Here is a 17547-nt window from a genome sequence, read left to right on the forward strand (position 1 = left end):
TTGTTTTGGATCGGACCGTACTGACTTTAGCCAATCAGACATCACAAGGGTACGGAGGTCCAAGGTTTGTCTTAACGAGCTTGTCAGCTGTCAGTCGGTAAAAAGTAACGAAAGAACCTTCAGACGTGTCTCATCAGGAGTCCCAGCGTGGCGCGCCTCCACGGGCCGAATGGCGGCAGTTTGTCCCCATTTCCCTCCCTTTGCTCTCCATCTCCAGGCTTCACTTCAAAGCCGGAGATCCCCCGATCCATAAATAAATCATCAGAGAGGACCGGAGGGAAGAAGAGCGCGTCTCAGACAAACCGACAAACACCGGCAGCAGTCGGAGAGTCGCTCTGTCACGACCGTGCGGCAAAAAAGAAATGCAAGAAACAGAAAAGAAAAAAAACTGCTTTAGATGAATCATTCAGCACTCCGCGGCCCCAAAAACAAAATTTTCATAGCAATATGCGATACAAGGTGACTTTCTTAACGAGAAACACCAATGCCAGATAGATGGGATCTCCAAAAGACCAAAAACAACCTCATATTTGATCAAACAATCTGCAAAGATGGTCTGAACGGAAATGATGAAAGTTTGAGGTAGCATCATCAGGACCAACGCAGACGTAAACATGAAGGTGCAAATTACATGCAGAAAACAGTGAGGACGCTTTATGAGGCGTGAAAGTTGAACAGGAAGTCTACCTTTCTGCAGCAGCAGCCTTCTCTTCAATATAGCCTGAAGAAAAAGCATCTTCACGCCTTGCCGCTTCCAGACAGGATTCAGAGGTTCTCTCCTCGAGGAAGAGCGGAGGAGAAAGAGGGAGGCATAACTTCTGTCTGCACCCCTCAAACCTCCGCCCCTCTTCCTCTCTCTCTGTGCCTCCTCTTCCTCCTCCTCGCCCTAAAAGCTGCAATCACGTCTATGAAGGTTTCTTGTCAATCTGCTGCTTCCAGTCTGAGGACATCAGGACTTCATCACATTCTCCTCCTGGTCTTTGTTCACTTTTACACTCCTGTTTCTCTCTTTCTCTTGTGATTATGAAAAAAAGTTGCAGCTTAAAGCCTTCGGGACTATTGATGCCCCATTTTCCCTCCCCCCCCCCCTAAGATTCCCAGTGTCTTGTGCGCGGGGGAGTAGTGGGTGCGCAAGGTGATGAAAGTGCCACCAAAAGATGAAAGTACTGCAATACTGAATGTCGGCATGTGGTACAGCGCGGGGTTATGTCATCTCCCAGCACGGTGCCCAAAGCGTGAAGGGGATACCAGGAAACATGGCAGCACACCAGGACAGGTACCCTGTCCGTTCTCCAAACCTAAATCCAATCCAGAACCTCTGGGACATCACGCACCACTGTTCCACATCCAGATCGGGGAGGAGGTCTCCCAAGAGGCAATTACTGGTCAACAGAAATCACAAAACCCTTTCAACCCCACAGTACACTTAAGTGTCAGGTTGCTGATCCTATGGGATCCTACACTGTCTAGTTATTACGTAATAACTAGAGCCTATCTAATAACTATCTAATAACTGGAGCCTATCCCAGCTGTCTTCAAGTGAGAGGTGGGGTACACCCTGGACTGGTCGCCAGCCAATCACAGGGCACATATAGACAAACAACCATTCACACTCACATTCATACCTATGGACAATTTGGAGTCACCAATTAACCTAGCATGTTTTTGGAATGTGGGAGGAAACCGGAGTACCCGGAGAAAACCCACGCATGCATGAGGAGAACATGGAAACTCCACACAGAGATGTCCGAAGGTGGGGAAAGACAAAATAAGAAGCCAAAAAGTTACCACTTCCACACAAAATAGGAGGATAACTCATTCATTCATTCATTTTCTACCGCTTTTCCTCACGAGGGTCGCAGGGGGTCCTGGAGCCTATTCCAGCTGTCTTCGGGCGAGAGGCGGGCTACACCCTGGACTGGTGGCCAGCCAATCACAGGGCACATATAGACAAACAACCATTCACACTCACATTTATACCTATGGACAATTCGGAATGGCCGATTAACCTAGCATGTTTTTGGAATGTGGAAGGAAACCGGAGTACCCGGAGAAACATGCAAACTCCACACAGAGATGGCCGAGGGTGGAATTGAACCTAGCTGTTGTTTCCTAGCTGTGAGGTCTGCGCACTAACCTCTAGACCGCCGTGCAGCCAACAGAAAAAAAGGGACTCTAATGGCTGAATTTAAGGGGTTCATGTTCACGACCAGGCTGCACGGTGACCGAGTGGTTAGCGTGCAGGCTATGTGCATATATATTTATGTTTATATGCGCATCGCTCATGCCGTCATCTTCATCAAAAACAAAGTTGAAGCAAGCACACATGAGTGAGGGATGAGAAAGTTTTTATCATCCTCATGTCGGGACATTTCTCCAGTACCCTTGAAGCAATTTATTTGTTTACTGTGATGTACCTATACGTCTTGTGTGATCCCTGCAGGATGACAAGGTTTAATTTTAGGCTTTGAGCAGCATGGGAACATCGCGTAAGAGTGAACGCCGCCTGGCGATTGCTGGCGAACAAACGTTTTCCTCCTCCGCGCTGTCAACGCGTGGAAGGCAAAGCGGGCGGCTGCAGGCGGGTGACACTTTCAAACCCAAAAAACAAGCAAGTTTGTTTTTTTTCTCCCCCGTCAGCGTGTTTTGGGTGATGTGAAGGTGAAAATAAAAGTGCAGTCAGCAGGCTGCTTCTGTCGCTTCATCGATCTGGAGCGTCCCAGAAAGAAGTTTCTAAGTCGGGAAATTCGCTGGAGCATCATGCGTGTGAGACGGAAGCAAAAGTACAGCAAAGTCTGATGATGATGATGATGATGTTGACTTGAGATCATCAGTCCACTTTGTCACTGTTGGATTCTTCACTTTTCACTAAGAAAGCTCACTAAGTCATTAAGGTTGCCAACTATACATAGAAATGTTACAAGTTAGTCATACGCCGCAACGTGGCACTGGTGGCCAGCCAATCACAGGGCACATATAGACAAACAACCATTCACACTCACATTCATACCTATGGACAATTTGGAGTCGCCAATTAATTAGCATGTTTTTGGAATGTGGGAAGAAACCGGAGTAAACCCACACATGCACAGGGAGAACATGCAAACGGCACACAGAGATGGCCGAGGGTGGAATTGAACTCCAAACTGTGAGGCCTGCGTGCTAACCACTCATCCACTTCACGGACTGTTATCGCAACATTTGGATCACCTTTTCACAATTTCGTTTGTTTGGTTGTTCTTCTGCTATCATTTTGATCACATCTGGTTACTGACACTCCACAACATTTTGCTGTACAGTTCCGTTCCTGGACTGAGATGTTAGTTGAGTTTTACACACTTTACATGAAGGACATAAAAAACAGCAATAAAAACACTAAAGACAAGAATTGCATTATGATTATCAGTCAATTCAAGTCATTTCAAGAAAAAAACGACCAAGTTGGACTGTCAATCAAATTATGGTTTTGGGGGTTAAGGGACGCCCAAGATATTGCTAAAGGCTAAATGAGATACAGCCTTTGTCATTCTGCGTATGCAAATGTTGCTGCATCGTTCTTTGCTTGTTCTCTTTCTGTCTCTTCACCTAATGGTCTTTTGTAGCTTATTAGCTTTTGCTTTTTGTTATTTCTCATGTTTTGCATGGCCCTTTCACACACACACACACACACACATACACACATATTTCCATGCATGCCAGGAAGGTTCTGCCAGATCCAATAAAGATCCCATGGAGGCAAAAACAAACACATCTCACCAAAACATTCCAAACTTGACTAAAATAGACCCTCACGCACACACACACACACACACACACACTGTAGTTAATGAAGCATGCATGAAGGCTCATTATTTTCAGGCAAAACAAAAAGGTTGAACATGATCCAGAAATAACAATATATATATATACATATATAGACCAGTCCAGGGTGTACCCCGCCTCTCACCCCAAGACAGCTGGGATAGGCTCCAGCACCCCCATGACCTTCGTGAGGATAAGCGGTAGAAGAAAATAATATATATATATATATATATATATATATATATATATATATATATATATATATATATACGTATATATACACATGTTGTATTGTTTATATTTTATATTTTTTGTCACATTGCATCTAATAAATAATAATAAAAATATCAAATATGGACGTCATCATCCCCAGCTGTGACACGTATCTTTCAAAATCAGCAGGGTTCTTGTGCTCTGAAGTCTTCCCTAACAGCAAGTGGCGGGGCTGGCCTCGTTCCACTACGCTCATGGTGCTTCCTTCTTAAAGGAACCAGAATGGATTCAAAGATCGAATGGGTTCACATCAGACTGGAATTGATTCAGAGCTAGAAAGTTTTGATTGCGTCAGGTATACCGAGAAGAGCCACAAATACACTTTTTCCACTCTAACTTTTTTTGGACAAACTTTGCTTAATGGCCAGAAATATTTCAGCATTGAACAAAGCAAAATTTGTTCTCAATCCGAAATCACTCCACACTCTTTATTGCTCTCTGGTTCTACCATATCTTACTTATTGTGTGGAAATATGGGCTAATAACTATAAAAGCAATCTTCACTCGCTAAATGTATTGCAAAAAAGGTCAGTAAGGATAATTCATAATGCTGCCTACAGAGAACATACTAACTCCTTATTTCTAAAATCACAAATACTTCAACTTGCTGATATAGTTCATCTTCAAACAGCTAAAATAATGCATAAGGCTAAAAATAACCAATTAGCTAAAAATGTCATCCAATACTTTTCTACAAGAGAGGAGAAATATGATCTCAGGGAAGAAGTACATTTGAAACACTTCTATGCTAGGACTACGTTATGCTAGCCATAGCATTTCAGTATGTGGAATCAAACTATGGAATGGATTGAGTAAGGAAATCAAACAATGCACAACGATGAGCCAATTCAAGAAACAATACAAGCAGTTGATGTTTGCTAAATACAAGGATGAAGAGTCTTGAACCAGTCATGATGTGCTATATATATCACTATATTGACACTTACTATGGTACCCATTATGTCATTGGATGCTCATATCACCTTGTACATTATTTAAAAAAAATGTAAACTGTATTATGGAAAGCAGGAAGTGAACAAATGTAACAGTTACTGATTGTAAAAGTACCAGATGCAGGGGTAGGATTTAATAAGCTTTGCTTCTTCCTACTCCTTTTGGACATGTGGAACTGTGAACTGATTATGGGATGCACTCAATTGTAATCTGATGCATGTTCAAATGAAATTAAACCATTACCATTACCATTACCATTACCATTACCATTACCATTACCATTACCATTACCATTACCATTACCATTACCATTACCATAATGAAGTAGGCGGGCTCACAGAAAAAAAAATCAGCAAATACCTGCTATTCTTATTACATCGCATTGCAACTCTAAGAATGGAACATGCTATTGTTAGTAATGTTATTTGCTGATTGGAGGCAAACCCCTGTGATGTAATGACACGGCTCACCACTTCAGGTTCCACCCGGCTGCTGAATCCAGCACCAGGACCAAAGTTGGCTCCAGTAGAAAAGGGGTAAGAATGCAAAGTTGACTAAAAAGATTATTTGTGACATGAAGCTGTTTCCTTATGGACAAAGCGCATTGTGAAGAGATTTGTTGCCTGAATGATGTCGTGTTCCCGCACTCCAAAGCTGCTTTGCCGAGCACATCAGACGCTCCTCGCCTCGCAAACAACAACTAAAGCGTCCACGTAGACAAATTGGATCGTTTGAAGTCAGTCGAGTGGTGACGAGGCCTAGACGATACTCGCCTGCTGACACAAAAGACTGTAGCGGCGGCGGCAGTGGCGGTGGCGGTGGCTCACGCTGCATCATGTGACCCCCAAATACATCATCTATCTTTAAAAGGAGCTTCAGAGTTGATGACTCCCACACAATTCTCAAAGCTGCACATCCATAATTGCAGAATTAGCATCATTATTCTGCAGCCGAGGCTTTCATTACTGTACAGACATGTTGGATTATTGCTGGACACTCAAGCTTCATTCATTGCTCGTATGATCTCGTACTTGGTCTGCTCCACCGTCACACCTCTCTCTCTCGCTGGCAGATCTTCATCCTACTTCCTTCATTTGTCGTTTTTGTAATAATTCATGAAGAAGATCATCCGTCTGTCTCGTTCCTCATCCATCTCTCACCTTCTTCCCCTAATGAGCATCATGTCAGCCGTCTGCGCTCCAAATGTGTCACAAATCTCCCTTGACGTGATCAAACATTCATCTCAAACACACACACACACACACTACAGAGACGCTGGATACTTTGATCATGTGATTAAAACCACATTTAAAGCTTCCTTCCTCACTTCCTGTCTGAACAGGCCAGGGGTGGCCATAATGCGGTCTGTAAGATATAGTCAGGTCACAACTTGTTTTTTATTAGCCCGTGGCTAATTAATGGGGTATACACAGTTGATTGGTTCCAGACCCAACATAGAAAGGTAGGATTTTTTTTAGCTTTTCCTCACAAGGGTCGCGGGGGTGCTGGAGCCTATCCCCCTATCCCTCGCTGTCTTCGGGCGAGAGGTGGGGTACACCCTGGACTGGTCGCCAGCCAATCACAGAGCACATATAGACAAACAACCATTCACACTCACATTCATACCTATGGACAATTTGGAGTCGCTAATTAACCTAGCATGTTTTTGGAATGTGGGAGGAAACCGGAGTACCCGGAGAAAACCCACACATGCACGGGGAGAACATGCAAACTCCACACAGAGATGGCCGAGCGTGGAATTGAACCTGGGTCTCCGAGCTGTAAGGCCCGAGATTTTAAACATTTTGACATTTTCTTGCCGCCAAACTCGATTTTTTCTGCAGTTACGGAGCCAATCAACCGTGTATACACTAGGCACCTTATTGGAGACACGAGGCGCCAAGGCCAATTGCATTGGCGCGAACTGGCGCGAACTGGCGCGAACTGGCGCGAACTGGCGCGAACTGGCGCGAACTGGCACCAACTGGCGCCGGCCCAGTGGACTCAATTTGGAGTGGCCAATTAACCTAGCATGTTTTTGGAATGTGGGAGGAAACCGGAGTACCCGGAGAAAACCCACGCATGCACGGGGAGAACATGCAAACTCCACACAGAGATGGCCAAGGGTGGTTATTTATAGATATATTTCTGGTAAATATTTTGGTAGTTTGAGCTCAGAAAACCATCTTCTAAATATAGTTTTTAATAATATTAAAGCCCTGTAGGCTGAAAAATAACACCCCTATACACACCTGTACACATACACATACACTCTAAATTTGTGGCGCAGCCCACACAGTGGTAATTTGGTCCAGTGCACCAATGTGCGCAGCCAATTTGGTAATTTGGTTGACTGGACTCCACCGAGATGGGCGTGGTGGCTCACCAGGGGAGGAGTCCACATTTTCAGCTTGGCGCAGTGACAATTTTGTGGCAAAACAGCGCGACGAAAGTGCGAAGAAAGCTCGCTGGCTCTGACACAGTCTATTCTTGGCGCAGGCGAAGCGCAGTCTGCGCAGTGGTAAATTGTCAGACAGGTGCACAGCGCAGACACGTCAACAAAACCTCACAGGCACATTTTTCAGAGTGTCGCACATATTTCAGTGGAAAAACAATGACAGAAACAACTGTTTCATATAACCGTCTGAACCAGCATGTACATTTTTGTATTCATTGTCCCAACACATCTGATGACAGATCAAAGACGTCACGCATAATGGAACTCAATCTGAGAGCAGCTGAAAGTATGATGCCAACCGGGGCCCGACTCTACACAGGTCATTGTCCCATTATTTATATATATTATAATTATTTCATATACATATATATATATATATGAGCTGTTTGAAGTTGGTGATTCATGCAAATATGACAATAAACATAACAATAATGTTATGTCAGCCTTGTTGACTGTATTTTTCTCAGTATTACAAGCAGTTTTCCAACTGACTTTTTCGTTCATTAATTTTCTACCGCTTTTCCTCACGAGGGTCGCGGGGGTTGCTGGAGCCTATCCCAGCTGTCTTCGGGCGAGACTGGTGGCTGGCCAATCACAGGGCACATAAAGACAAACAACCATTCCCACTCACATTCATACCTATGGACAATTTGGAGTGGCCAATTAACCTAGCATGTTTTTGGAAACCGGAGTACCCGGAGAAAACCCACGCATGCACGGGGAGAAGATGCAAACTCCACACAGAGATGGCCAAGAGTGGAATTGAACCCTGGTCTCCTAGCTGTGAGGTCTGCGCGCTAACCACTAGTACACCGTGCCGCCCCAACTGACTTTATATCACCAGCCAAACCACCTGAAACAAGCAGTGACTGATGTACGATCGTGCCCTCTGTCTAAAAAAATGCAGTGCTACAGAACTATGAATGGTGCATGTTACACAACTGGTTTACCAAGTAACTTTAGACATAAACCAAACTAGAGACGAGCTGGAGAAACCTAATGAAGTGGAGGCATTGTGACAAACTGTGAGCCGTTTTCAACTTCCTAATCGCACCGTGTGAAGCCACTGTCTCGGGAGAAGCGGTCGCTGTGTGTGACTGGCCAATCACAGAGCGTGAAAAGTGAATACATAATGAGCTTTTTCTTTAAACACAAATACACATATGTACGCGTTTCATACTCGTATCCGACAAAAATGCATTATCTCGTTTATAACCTATGAAGGGCTTTGAGTGAGTGAGTGTGTGTTATCTTTTGTTGTCGGGGGCTACATGTCCCTGGTAGGGTCTTGCAAAGCAAACTGAATGGATTCAAGCCATAAAAAAATGAGCATCTTTACAAAGATGACAATGCTCACTTTTCATTGACCCGGTTATTGGTGACAAATGCTGGCGCCCATATGGAATTTTGAATAAAACCCCATGCAATACACTCCTCATGTTCATTTCTTGTAACAAATAAACTACATGTTTAAACATGGAGTCACTTTCAAATAACCCTGTAGATCTATTCATCATTTAATGATGAATATACAGAGAACATACTAACTCCTTATTTCTAAAATCACAAATACTTCAACTTGCTGATATAGTTCATCTTCAAACAGCTAAAATAATGCATAAGGCTAAAAATAACCAATTAGCTAAAAATGTCATCCAATACTTCTCTACAAGAGAGGAGAAATATGATCTCAGGGAAGAAGTACATTTGAAACACTTCTATGCTAGGACTACGTTATGCTAGCCATAGCATTTCAGTATGTGGAATCAAACTATGGAATGGATTGAGTAAGGAAATCAAACAATGCACAACGATGAGCCAATTCAAGAAACAATACAAGCAGTTGATGTTTGCTAAATACAAGGATGAAGAGTCTTGAACCAGTCATGATGTGCTATATATATCACTATATTGACACTTACTATGGTACCCATTATGGCATTGGATGCTCATATCACCTCGTACTTTGGTACGCGACATAAAATAAAATAAAATAAAATAAAATAAAATAAAATAAAATAAAATAAAATAAAATAAAATAAAATAAAATAAAATAAAATAAAATAAAATAAAATAAAATAAAATAAAATAAAATAAAATAAAATAAAATAAAATAAAATAAAATAAAATAAAATTAAATTAAATTAAATTAAATAAAACTATATTGGGAAAGCAGGGAGTGAACAAATGTAACAGTTACTGATTGTAAAAGTACCAGATGGAGGCGTAGGATTTAATAAGCTTTGCTTCTTCCTACTCCTTTTGGACATGTGTAACTGTGAACTGATTATGGGATGCACTCAATTGTAATCTGATGCATGTTCAAATGAAATTAAACCATTACCATTACCATCACCATTATTGTGCTTGTGTTGAACACAGGACACCTTCTCAGACAGGTCGCCAGAGGGCGCTGTCACCGTGGTGAGGCTGCATCACATCACTGGAGGAGAGGAAGTGACACCACCACCCTAGCAGTTTGTCTTGCGTACACACAATGATGGCCACACTAACTGTGAATTACAGCAGCCAAGAGTCCATTTAAAACATCTCATCATCTATTAAACATCCATTGTGAGTCTTCCTCTCTTACTCTCACTCTGCTCCGCTATTAGTGTGTTTGTGTGTGTTGTATGAGATATTTTGCCACATATGCTACTGCTAGGCTGTGCTGTCCTAAAAGTTCTCATGTGGCTCCTGCTCTTCTAGCTCCCAAAAAAAAGAAGATAATTGGACGTTTAGGAAGCTTCCAGAAAGAGCATCACTGTCAGCAACGCTGATGGACTGTTCGTTAAACTGAGTGACACTCTGATTACCCTAGGACTTTCAAACCACCTGGGAGCTCATTACAGACGTATCGCTTCTCCTCGTCTGCATTTTTCATTTTTATCAGCATCGTCTGCATTTAGATTTTTTTTTTTAGAAGACAAGGCCGGAGACCTCCAAGACATATTTGTCATTGGTGGCATCTTTTTCCTCTCCATGAACCTTTGTGTTCACGCTGCCGCAGGAGCACGTCACTCCAGCGAGTCCACCGCCTCCCCGTCTCCGCTAAGTAGCTCTGCAGGAGACGGAGAGCTTTAGCTAAAAGCAGGACAGCACTTTGGATTAGCGAGCACCGAAGGAGACGAGTGACAGCTTCAAATGACAGTTTGTTGAAAGTTTCCGGCAGACTAAAACTAACCTTTTACACCGGGGTGTCCAAAGTGCTGGCCGTGGGGCTTTTGTGGCACATGGTTGCTTTTTATTGACCCGCAGCATGTTCTAAAAATATAATTTAACAAGAAAAACTAAGAAGAAAGTATTAAAAAAGGAAGTATAATGTAATTTTAGTAGCATAGGGTTGAACTATTAGTGAAAAAAATTAAAAAAAAGTTTAAAAAAAGTTTTTAAAAAAATGTAAAAAAGTTTTTTTAAGTTGTAATATTTTTTTGTAAGTTGTAATATTATAAGGAACAAAACAAAATATTTATGCATTTCTGGAAAATTTGGTGGGTAAAAACTCAATATTATGGGAATCAATGAAATATATTATAAGAAAAAAGTCAAAGCTTTAAGAGAAAAAAGTTCAAATAATCTAATGAGGAAAAGTTGTAATTTTACAAGAATAATGTCATAATGTTATGAGGGAAAAAATGCCATTTTAGCAGCATAATGTTGAAACATTAAAGAATTGAGACATTATAACAAAGTAATCATGAGGAGAATACAATTGACAAGAATAAAAATAATTGGAAATAATTGGAAAAAAACAGAAAAAAATTAGAAATTAGTTTGAGGGGAAATAGCATTGGAAAAAATCATAAAAGAAAATTTAAGAAGAATATTTAAGAAGAAAGTTGACATATTTGGGGAAATTAAAAAACGCAAAATGGCAAAAAAGGACAATGAATGAAGTTGATCCTAATAACGGCCTTTTTCACCGACATGACAAAGCTGAGATGCAGTTTTTTTTCTTGAGATATCCAGGAAAGCGATGATGTGTGGTTATTGCTGGAAGAACACAGCCTTCACTAATCCAATCACCATTGTGATGCATCGGCCACCGGAATAGCGCGGATGGTCCACTTGGGAACTTTCCAAAGACCAGAAGTGACTAATTTAAGAGCGAAATGATTATTGTCGACTGGGATCAATACAATAAAAAATAAAAAGTCGTTGTCAACATTAACATATCAACAAAACCAAAATAGCTCCAAAAGCCAGGGTGCCCCGATCTGATATCGATATCAGATACAGGTATCGGTCCAATATTTCTTTCAGTCATTCATTTTCTAGCGCTTTTCCTCACGAGGGTCGCGGGGGTGCTGGAGCCTATCCCAGCTGTGTTTGGGTGAGAGGCGGGGTACACCCTGGACTGGTGGCCAGCCAATCACAGGGCACATATAGACAAACAACCATTCACACTCACATTCATACCTATGGATAATTTGGAGTGGCCAATTAATCTAGCATGTTTTTGGAATGTGGGAGGAAATCGGAGTACCCGGAGAAAAACCCACGCATGCACGGGGAGAACATGGAAACTCCACACAGAGATGTCCGAGGGTGGGGAAAGACAAAATAAGAAGCCAAAAAGTTACCACTTCCACACAAAATAGGAGGAGAACTCATTCATTCATTAATATTCTATTGCTTATCCTCACGAGGGTCGCGGGCGTGCTGAAGCCTATCCCAGCTGTCTTCGGGCGAGAGGCGGGGTACACCCTGGACTGGTGGCCAGCCAATCACAGGGCACATACATATAGACAAACAACCATTCACACTCACATTCATACCTATGGACAATTTGGAGTCACCAATTAACCTAGCATGTTTTTGGAATGTGGGAGGAAACCGGAGTACCCTGAGAAAACCCACGCATGCACGGGGAGAACATGCAAACTCCACACAGAGATGGCCGAGGGTGGGGAAAGACAAAATAAGAAGCCAAAACGTTACCACTTCCACACAAAATAGGAGGAGAACTCATTCATTCATTAATATTCTATTGCTTATCCTCACGAGGGTCGCGGGCGTGCTGAAGCCTATCCCAGCTGTCTTCGGGCGAGAGGCGGGGTACACCCTGGACTGGTGGCCAGCCAATCACAGGGCACATATAGACAAACAACCATTCACACTCACATTCATACCTATGGACAATTTGGAGTCACCAATTAACCTAGCATGTTTTTGGAATGTGGGAGGAAACCGGAGTACCCTGAGAAAACCCACGCATGCACGGGGAGAACATGCAAACTCCACACAGAGATGGCCGAGGGTGGGGAAAGACAAAATAAGAAGCCAAAAAGTTACCACTTCCACACAAAATAGGAGGAGAACTCATTCATTCATTAATATTCTATTGCTTATCCTCACGAGGGTCGCGGGCGTGCTGAAGCCTATCCCAGCTGTCTTCGGGCGAGAGGCGGGGTACACCCTGGACTGGTGGCCAGCCAATCACAGGGCACATATAGACAAACAACCATTCACACTCACATTCATACCTATGGACAATTTGGAGTCCCCAATTAACCTAGCATGTTTTTGGAATGTGGGAGGAAACCGGAGTACCCGGAGAAAACCCACACATGCACGGGGAGAACATGCAAACTCCACACAGAGATGGCCGAGGGTGGAATTGAACCCTGGTCTCCTAACTGTGAGGTCTGTGCGCTAACCACTCGACCGCCGTGCCACCCCGGTGCAATATTAGCACAGAAAAGTTCTGATATCAACATTCTGATACAAGCAGGCTATTCCAGTCACGTGATCACTACAGGTTGTTTAGCAAGATGTAAGAGTGATGAAAAAGATACACAACTTGTCATGCATAAGGGGTAATTGAATACAACCGACCTCACAGTGCGTTTGAAGCAGCATCACAACAAATGACAAGGCTTTCCCAAGACCACGGTTCCCTCAAAAATCAAACGCCGTTTGTAAACATTTGCAAAATGGGAGATACACCCACAAGATGGCAAAAAGTCATTGGTTGTAGCAGAACAATAACAATGGGTTAACAAAACTGACGTACAATATTGTGCTTATCCGCTACAATATTGGTATTGTATAAAAAAGGTTGTCCCAGGACACCCCTAACAACAAGGACCATGTTGACATTATCATCTGTATGTAAAACACACCATAACCTGGCCCCTTATGGAATCCATAACCCTTCATAACAAGCATCTTTATTGTACTCATTCAATCCCAGGCATTTTGTTTCTACCTTTTTCTGTTCTTTAGTAATCAGCAGTCAAACATAGGTAAGTTTCAGCAAAATATCAGGGAGAAAAAATACTTTTTGTGAAAACTTTGACACAAATTTAGCCATACGTATATATTTAGCCAAAACATCTAAACAATGATGCCACAACATAAACAACACAAAAAATGGTCTTGAATATTTATTTTACAATCAATCACGACATCCTAATAACTAAATTATAAAGGTACAGAATAAGAGGATTAGTTCTGAACTGGGTCAAAAACTACTTAGCTGACAAGAAGCAATACGTACAGCTAGGAGAATACACATCCGCAAGTTCATTTATTACATGCAGAGTTCCCCAGGGGTCAATACTGGGACCAAAACTGTTCAACTTGTACATCAATGATATCTCCAAAGTCATGAAAGACTTAAAGCTGGTATTATTTGCGGATGATACCACTGCTTTTTGTTCTGGAGGGAATACAAACGAAATCATTAGAAAGGTCAGAGAAGAAATGGTCACACTAAAAAGATGGTTTGATGATAATAGATTGTCCTTGAACTTAAGTAAAACTAAAATCATGCTGTTTGGTAACAGCAGAAAGGACACGCACCAGCAAATACAATTAGATGTTGTAGACATTGAAAGGGTGAAGGAAAATACATTTCTGGGGATCACAATAGATGAAAATATGAGCTGGAAACAAATATACAACATAAGGTGGCCCGGAATATTTCAGTATTGAACAAAGCAAAATTTGTCAGGAAATAATGTCAAGAAAAGGTAGAAAAAGTTATTGTTTTCAGCAACAGAACTTTAGTATAAAGTGAAATGAAAAAGCAGAACAGGTCCAGATCTTGGTTCACTGTACTTCTTGCCATTCTTTCCATGATCCAAATTGTAAATGTGAAATCAGCCAATCAAATGAGTGAATTCACCTCACATGTCTGGACATTGTTTTTCTGCTGGTATATTGGAAAAGCGGTCAAAATGAGAATCCCCTGAAGCTTACATGATGAGAAGAGGAGCTGGTTGTCATTGTGTTGGCTAATTGTACACTTATGATTTCAGTTTTGGCTCAAAATATTGCTTTATAGTCATATTATTATAACCGGGTCGAAACTGGCCCGAACAATACAGTAGTCATAATTTCAACCAGACCATTTTAAAATGTAGTAAAAAATATTTTTTTGGTTTTATTTTGTTGAAATAGAGTTTCCTGACAAAGTCAAAAAGCCTTGATGCAATAAACAAATGTTATGTGATTCTTTTTATGCGACCCTAACACAAGAGGAGGGTTAAACAAGTGGTCTTGGAGGCCTTAATTCGGTTGAAGAGAATTTCTTCTCCAACAGGAGGAAGCAAGAGAACATGCAAACTCCACACAGAGACGAGGGTGGAATTGAACTCGGTTCTCATAGCTGTTAGGCCTGCACTCTAATTGTACAGGACTTACTTTATTTGTACTGCAATAGTATGAAACACACTCGAGTTCCAAGGGTGCCTAGAAGAACTCTTACATTGACTCCCAAAAGGCTGCTTTGCACTTCCTGTACTCATTCATTCACGCCACTGGATGAATGCTGGAGATGCTGACGGAAAAGGCTCCAGCAAGTGTAGCAGACTGTGCTTGCTGCCAGTGTGCACAATGAATTAGAAGCTGAACCCTGCGGAGTGCTGACAAGGAAAGGTCAGCTGCAAGTGAACAACCACGGGGAGGAAAAGTGAATCCGGTACGGCGCACGTTGGCTTTGGAGGCCAGGTGTTCTAGCTCAGTGGATTATGGACTTGGGGCCACAACTCGAATGAGCGGTGACGCCTTTTGATCCAGTCACACTTACACAGGAAGTCTTGGACAAAAGGAAGACAGAACTTCCACACAAGAAACCATCTAAATCAATTAGTCTTTTGTTTACATACCCACTGATTGCACTTTAACACCATTAACAGCACATTCTTTTGTGCTAGCTACACAGTATCTGTTTAACTCCTTCTACATTATTATTCAATACTGAGTTCTTCCACCCATTTGCAGGTCCCTTTACCCCCAAAACCATTGATCGATTCATGATGGGAAACTGGTGCATGACAAGTTTTACACTCAGCTGCGACATATGTTTGGGCTTTTAAAACATAAAAAATACTGCCACACGGCTGACATCACTCGTGCTCCTAGTTAAACAAGCTAGCACACGTTGTTGTTGCAAACACAAAAAACAAATAGAAGTGCTGCTAAGGAGTAGGGGGTACACGACTTCCAGTCAGATGTCTAAAGGGGTACACGGTGGTGAAACGTTTGGGAACGACTGTTGTCAACTGTAAGCCTGAAGTTGTTTTTTACTGTATGAAACATCATTTAAAGGCATATCATACGGTGTAGTGGTTCTTAACTGATGGGTCGTGAGCCAAAGGTGGATCTGGGACACATTCTTGGTGGGTTATTATTTGCAAAAAAATCTGCATTGTGGCTTTTGTCATTTCTTGTTGACTTTGGATGAAAGATAGCCAAGGGACAATTTAAAATAGTTTATTTCATTTTACCAAATACATTCACCATTTTCTTCCTTAGTTGTTTTAATAATGTGCCCCAGTTCCACTTGGAGACATCTGCAGTTGTGTTTAAAAATGCAAAAAAACAACAACATTAATATCTAATAATAAAGACCAGACCAGTTGAGAAGCACCAGATGCCAGGAGTACCAAAAACAGGCATTATTTCATGGGTGCATCCATTATTTACATTATTCACAATTTTCCACCATTGGTGGAGGTCTAGGAAAGTAACCGGGTACACTGTACATATTGAAGTGTACTGACGAAAGTACAGTCACGCTTTGAATTTTGTGACTTCACTCGATGACATTTTTCAGTCTCCTCACAAGTTCATTCATTCATTTTTTACCGCTTATCCTCATGACGGTCGCGGGGGTGCTGGAGCCTATCCCAGTTGGGGTACACCCTGGACTGGTGGCCAGCCAATCACAAGGCACATATAGACAAACAACCATTCACACTCACATTCATACCTATGGACAATTTGGAGTGGCCAATTAACCTAGCATGTTTTTGGAATGTGGGAGGAAACCGGAGTACCCGGAGAAAACCCACGCATGCACGGGGAGAACATGCAAACTCCACACAGAGATGGCCGAGGGTGGAATTGAACCCTGGTCTCCTAGTTGTGAGGTCTGCGCACTAACCACTTGTCCGCCGTGCAGCCCTATTTAGCATCATTAACGCATGCGCATCAAGCCACATCTCTCTATTACATGATAAAAGACTAGCCACAACAAGAGGCTGCCACTACTTAATAACTTTATTCTGACCTGAACACATCAATAGCAGTTCAAACAACCATTCACACTCACATTCATACCTATGGACAATTTGGAATGGCCAATTAACCGATCATGTTTTTGGAATGTGGGAGGAAACCGGAGTACCCGGAGAAAACCCACACATGCACGGGGAGAACATGCAAACGCCACACAGAGATGCCCGAGGGTGGAATTGAACTTGGGTCTTTTAGCTGTGTAGCCTGCACACTAACCACTCATCCCTCCTCACAAGTTCATTCATTCATTTTCTACCGATTTTTCCTCACGAGGGTCGCGGGGGGTCGGGGGGGGGGTTGCTGGAGCCTATCCCAGCTGTCTTCGGGTGAGAGGCGGGGTACACCCTGGACTGGTGGCCAGCCAATCACAGGGCACATATAGACAAACAACCATTCACACTCACATTCATACCTATGGACAATTTGGAGTGGCCAATTAACCTAGCATGTTTTTGGAATGTGGGAGGAAACCGGAGTACCCGGAGAAAACCCACGCATGCACAGGGAGAACATGCAAAGCTCTACACAGAGAT

The 17547-nt window shown here is 42.4% G+C and overlaps 1 protein-coding gene across 8 annotated transcripts in view; it reads right to left on the reverse strand.

The window, feature by feature from the left end:
• LOC131106519 (glutamate receptor-interacting protein 2-like) overlaps positions 1-17547 on the reverse strand; it is a 161933-nt gene that overhangs the window by 60876 nt on the left and 83510 nt on the right. For 2 of the 8 annotated variants that reach the window (XM_058055676.2, XM_058055675.2), the window contains exon 1: positions 688-1312. The exons of the other annotated variants lie outside the window; for them this stretch is intronic. In XM_058055676.2, the coding sequence (XP_057911659.2) occupies positions 688-736 (49 nt within the window). In that variant the 5' untranslated portion in view covers positions 737-1312. Of the gene's footprint in view, positions 1-687; positions 1313-17547 lie in introns of those variants that run through there. 8 annotated transcript variants of the gene reach the window in all.

This window comes from Doryrhamphus excisus, linkage group LG18 (assembly GCF_037039965.1).
Source record: "Doryrhamphus excisus strain RoL-2023G ecotype Guam linkage group LG18, RoL_Dexc_Guam_v1.1, whole genome shotgun sequence".
NCBI classification, from domain to species: domain Eukaryota; kingdom Metazoa; phylum Chordata; class Actinopteri; order Syngnathiformes; family Syngnathidae; genus Doryrhamphus; species Doryrhamphus excisus.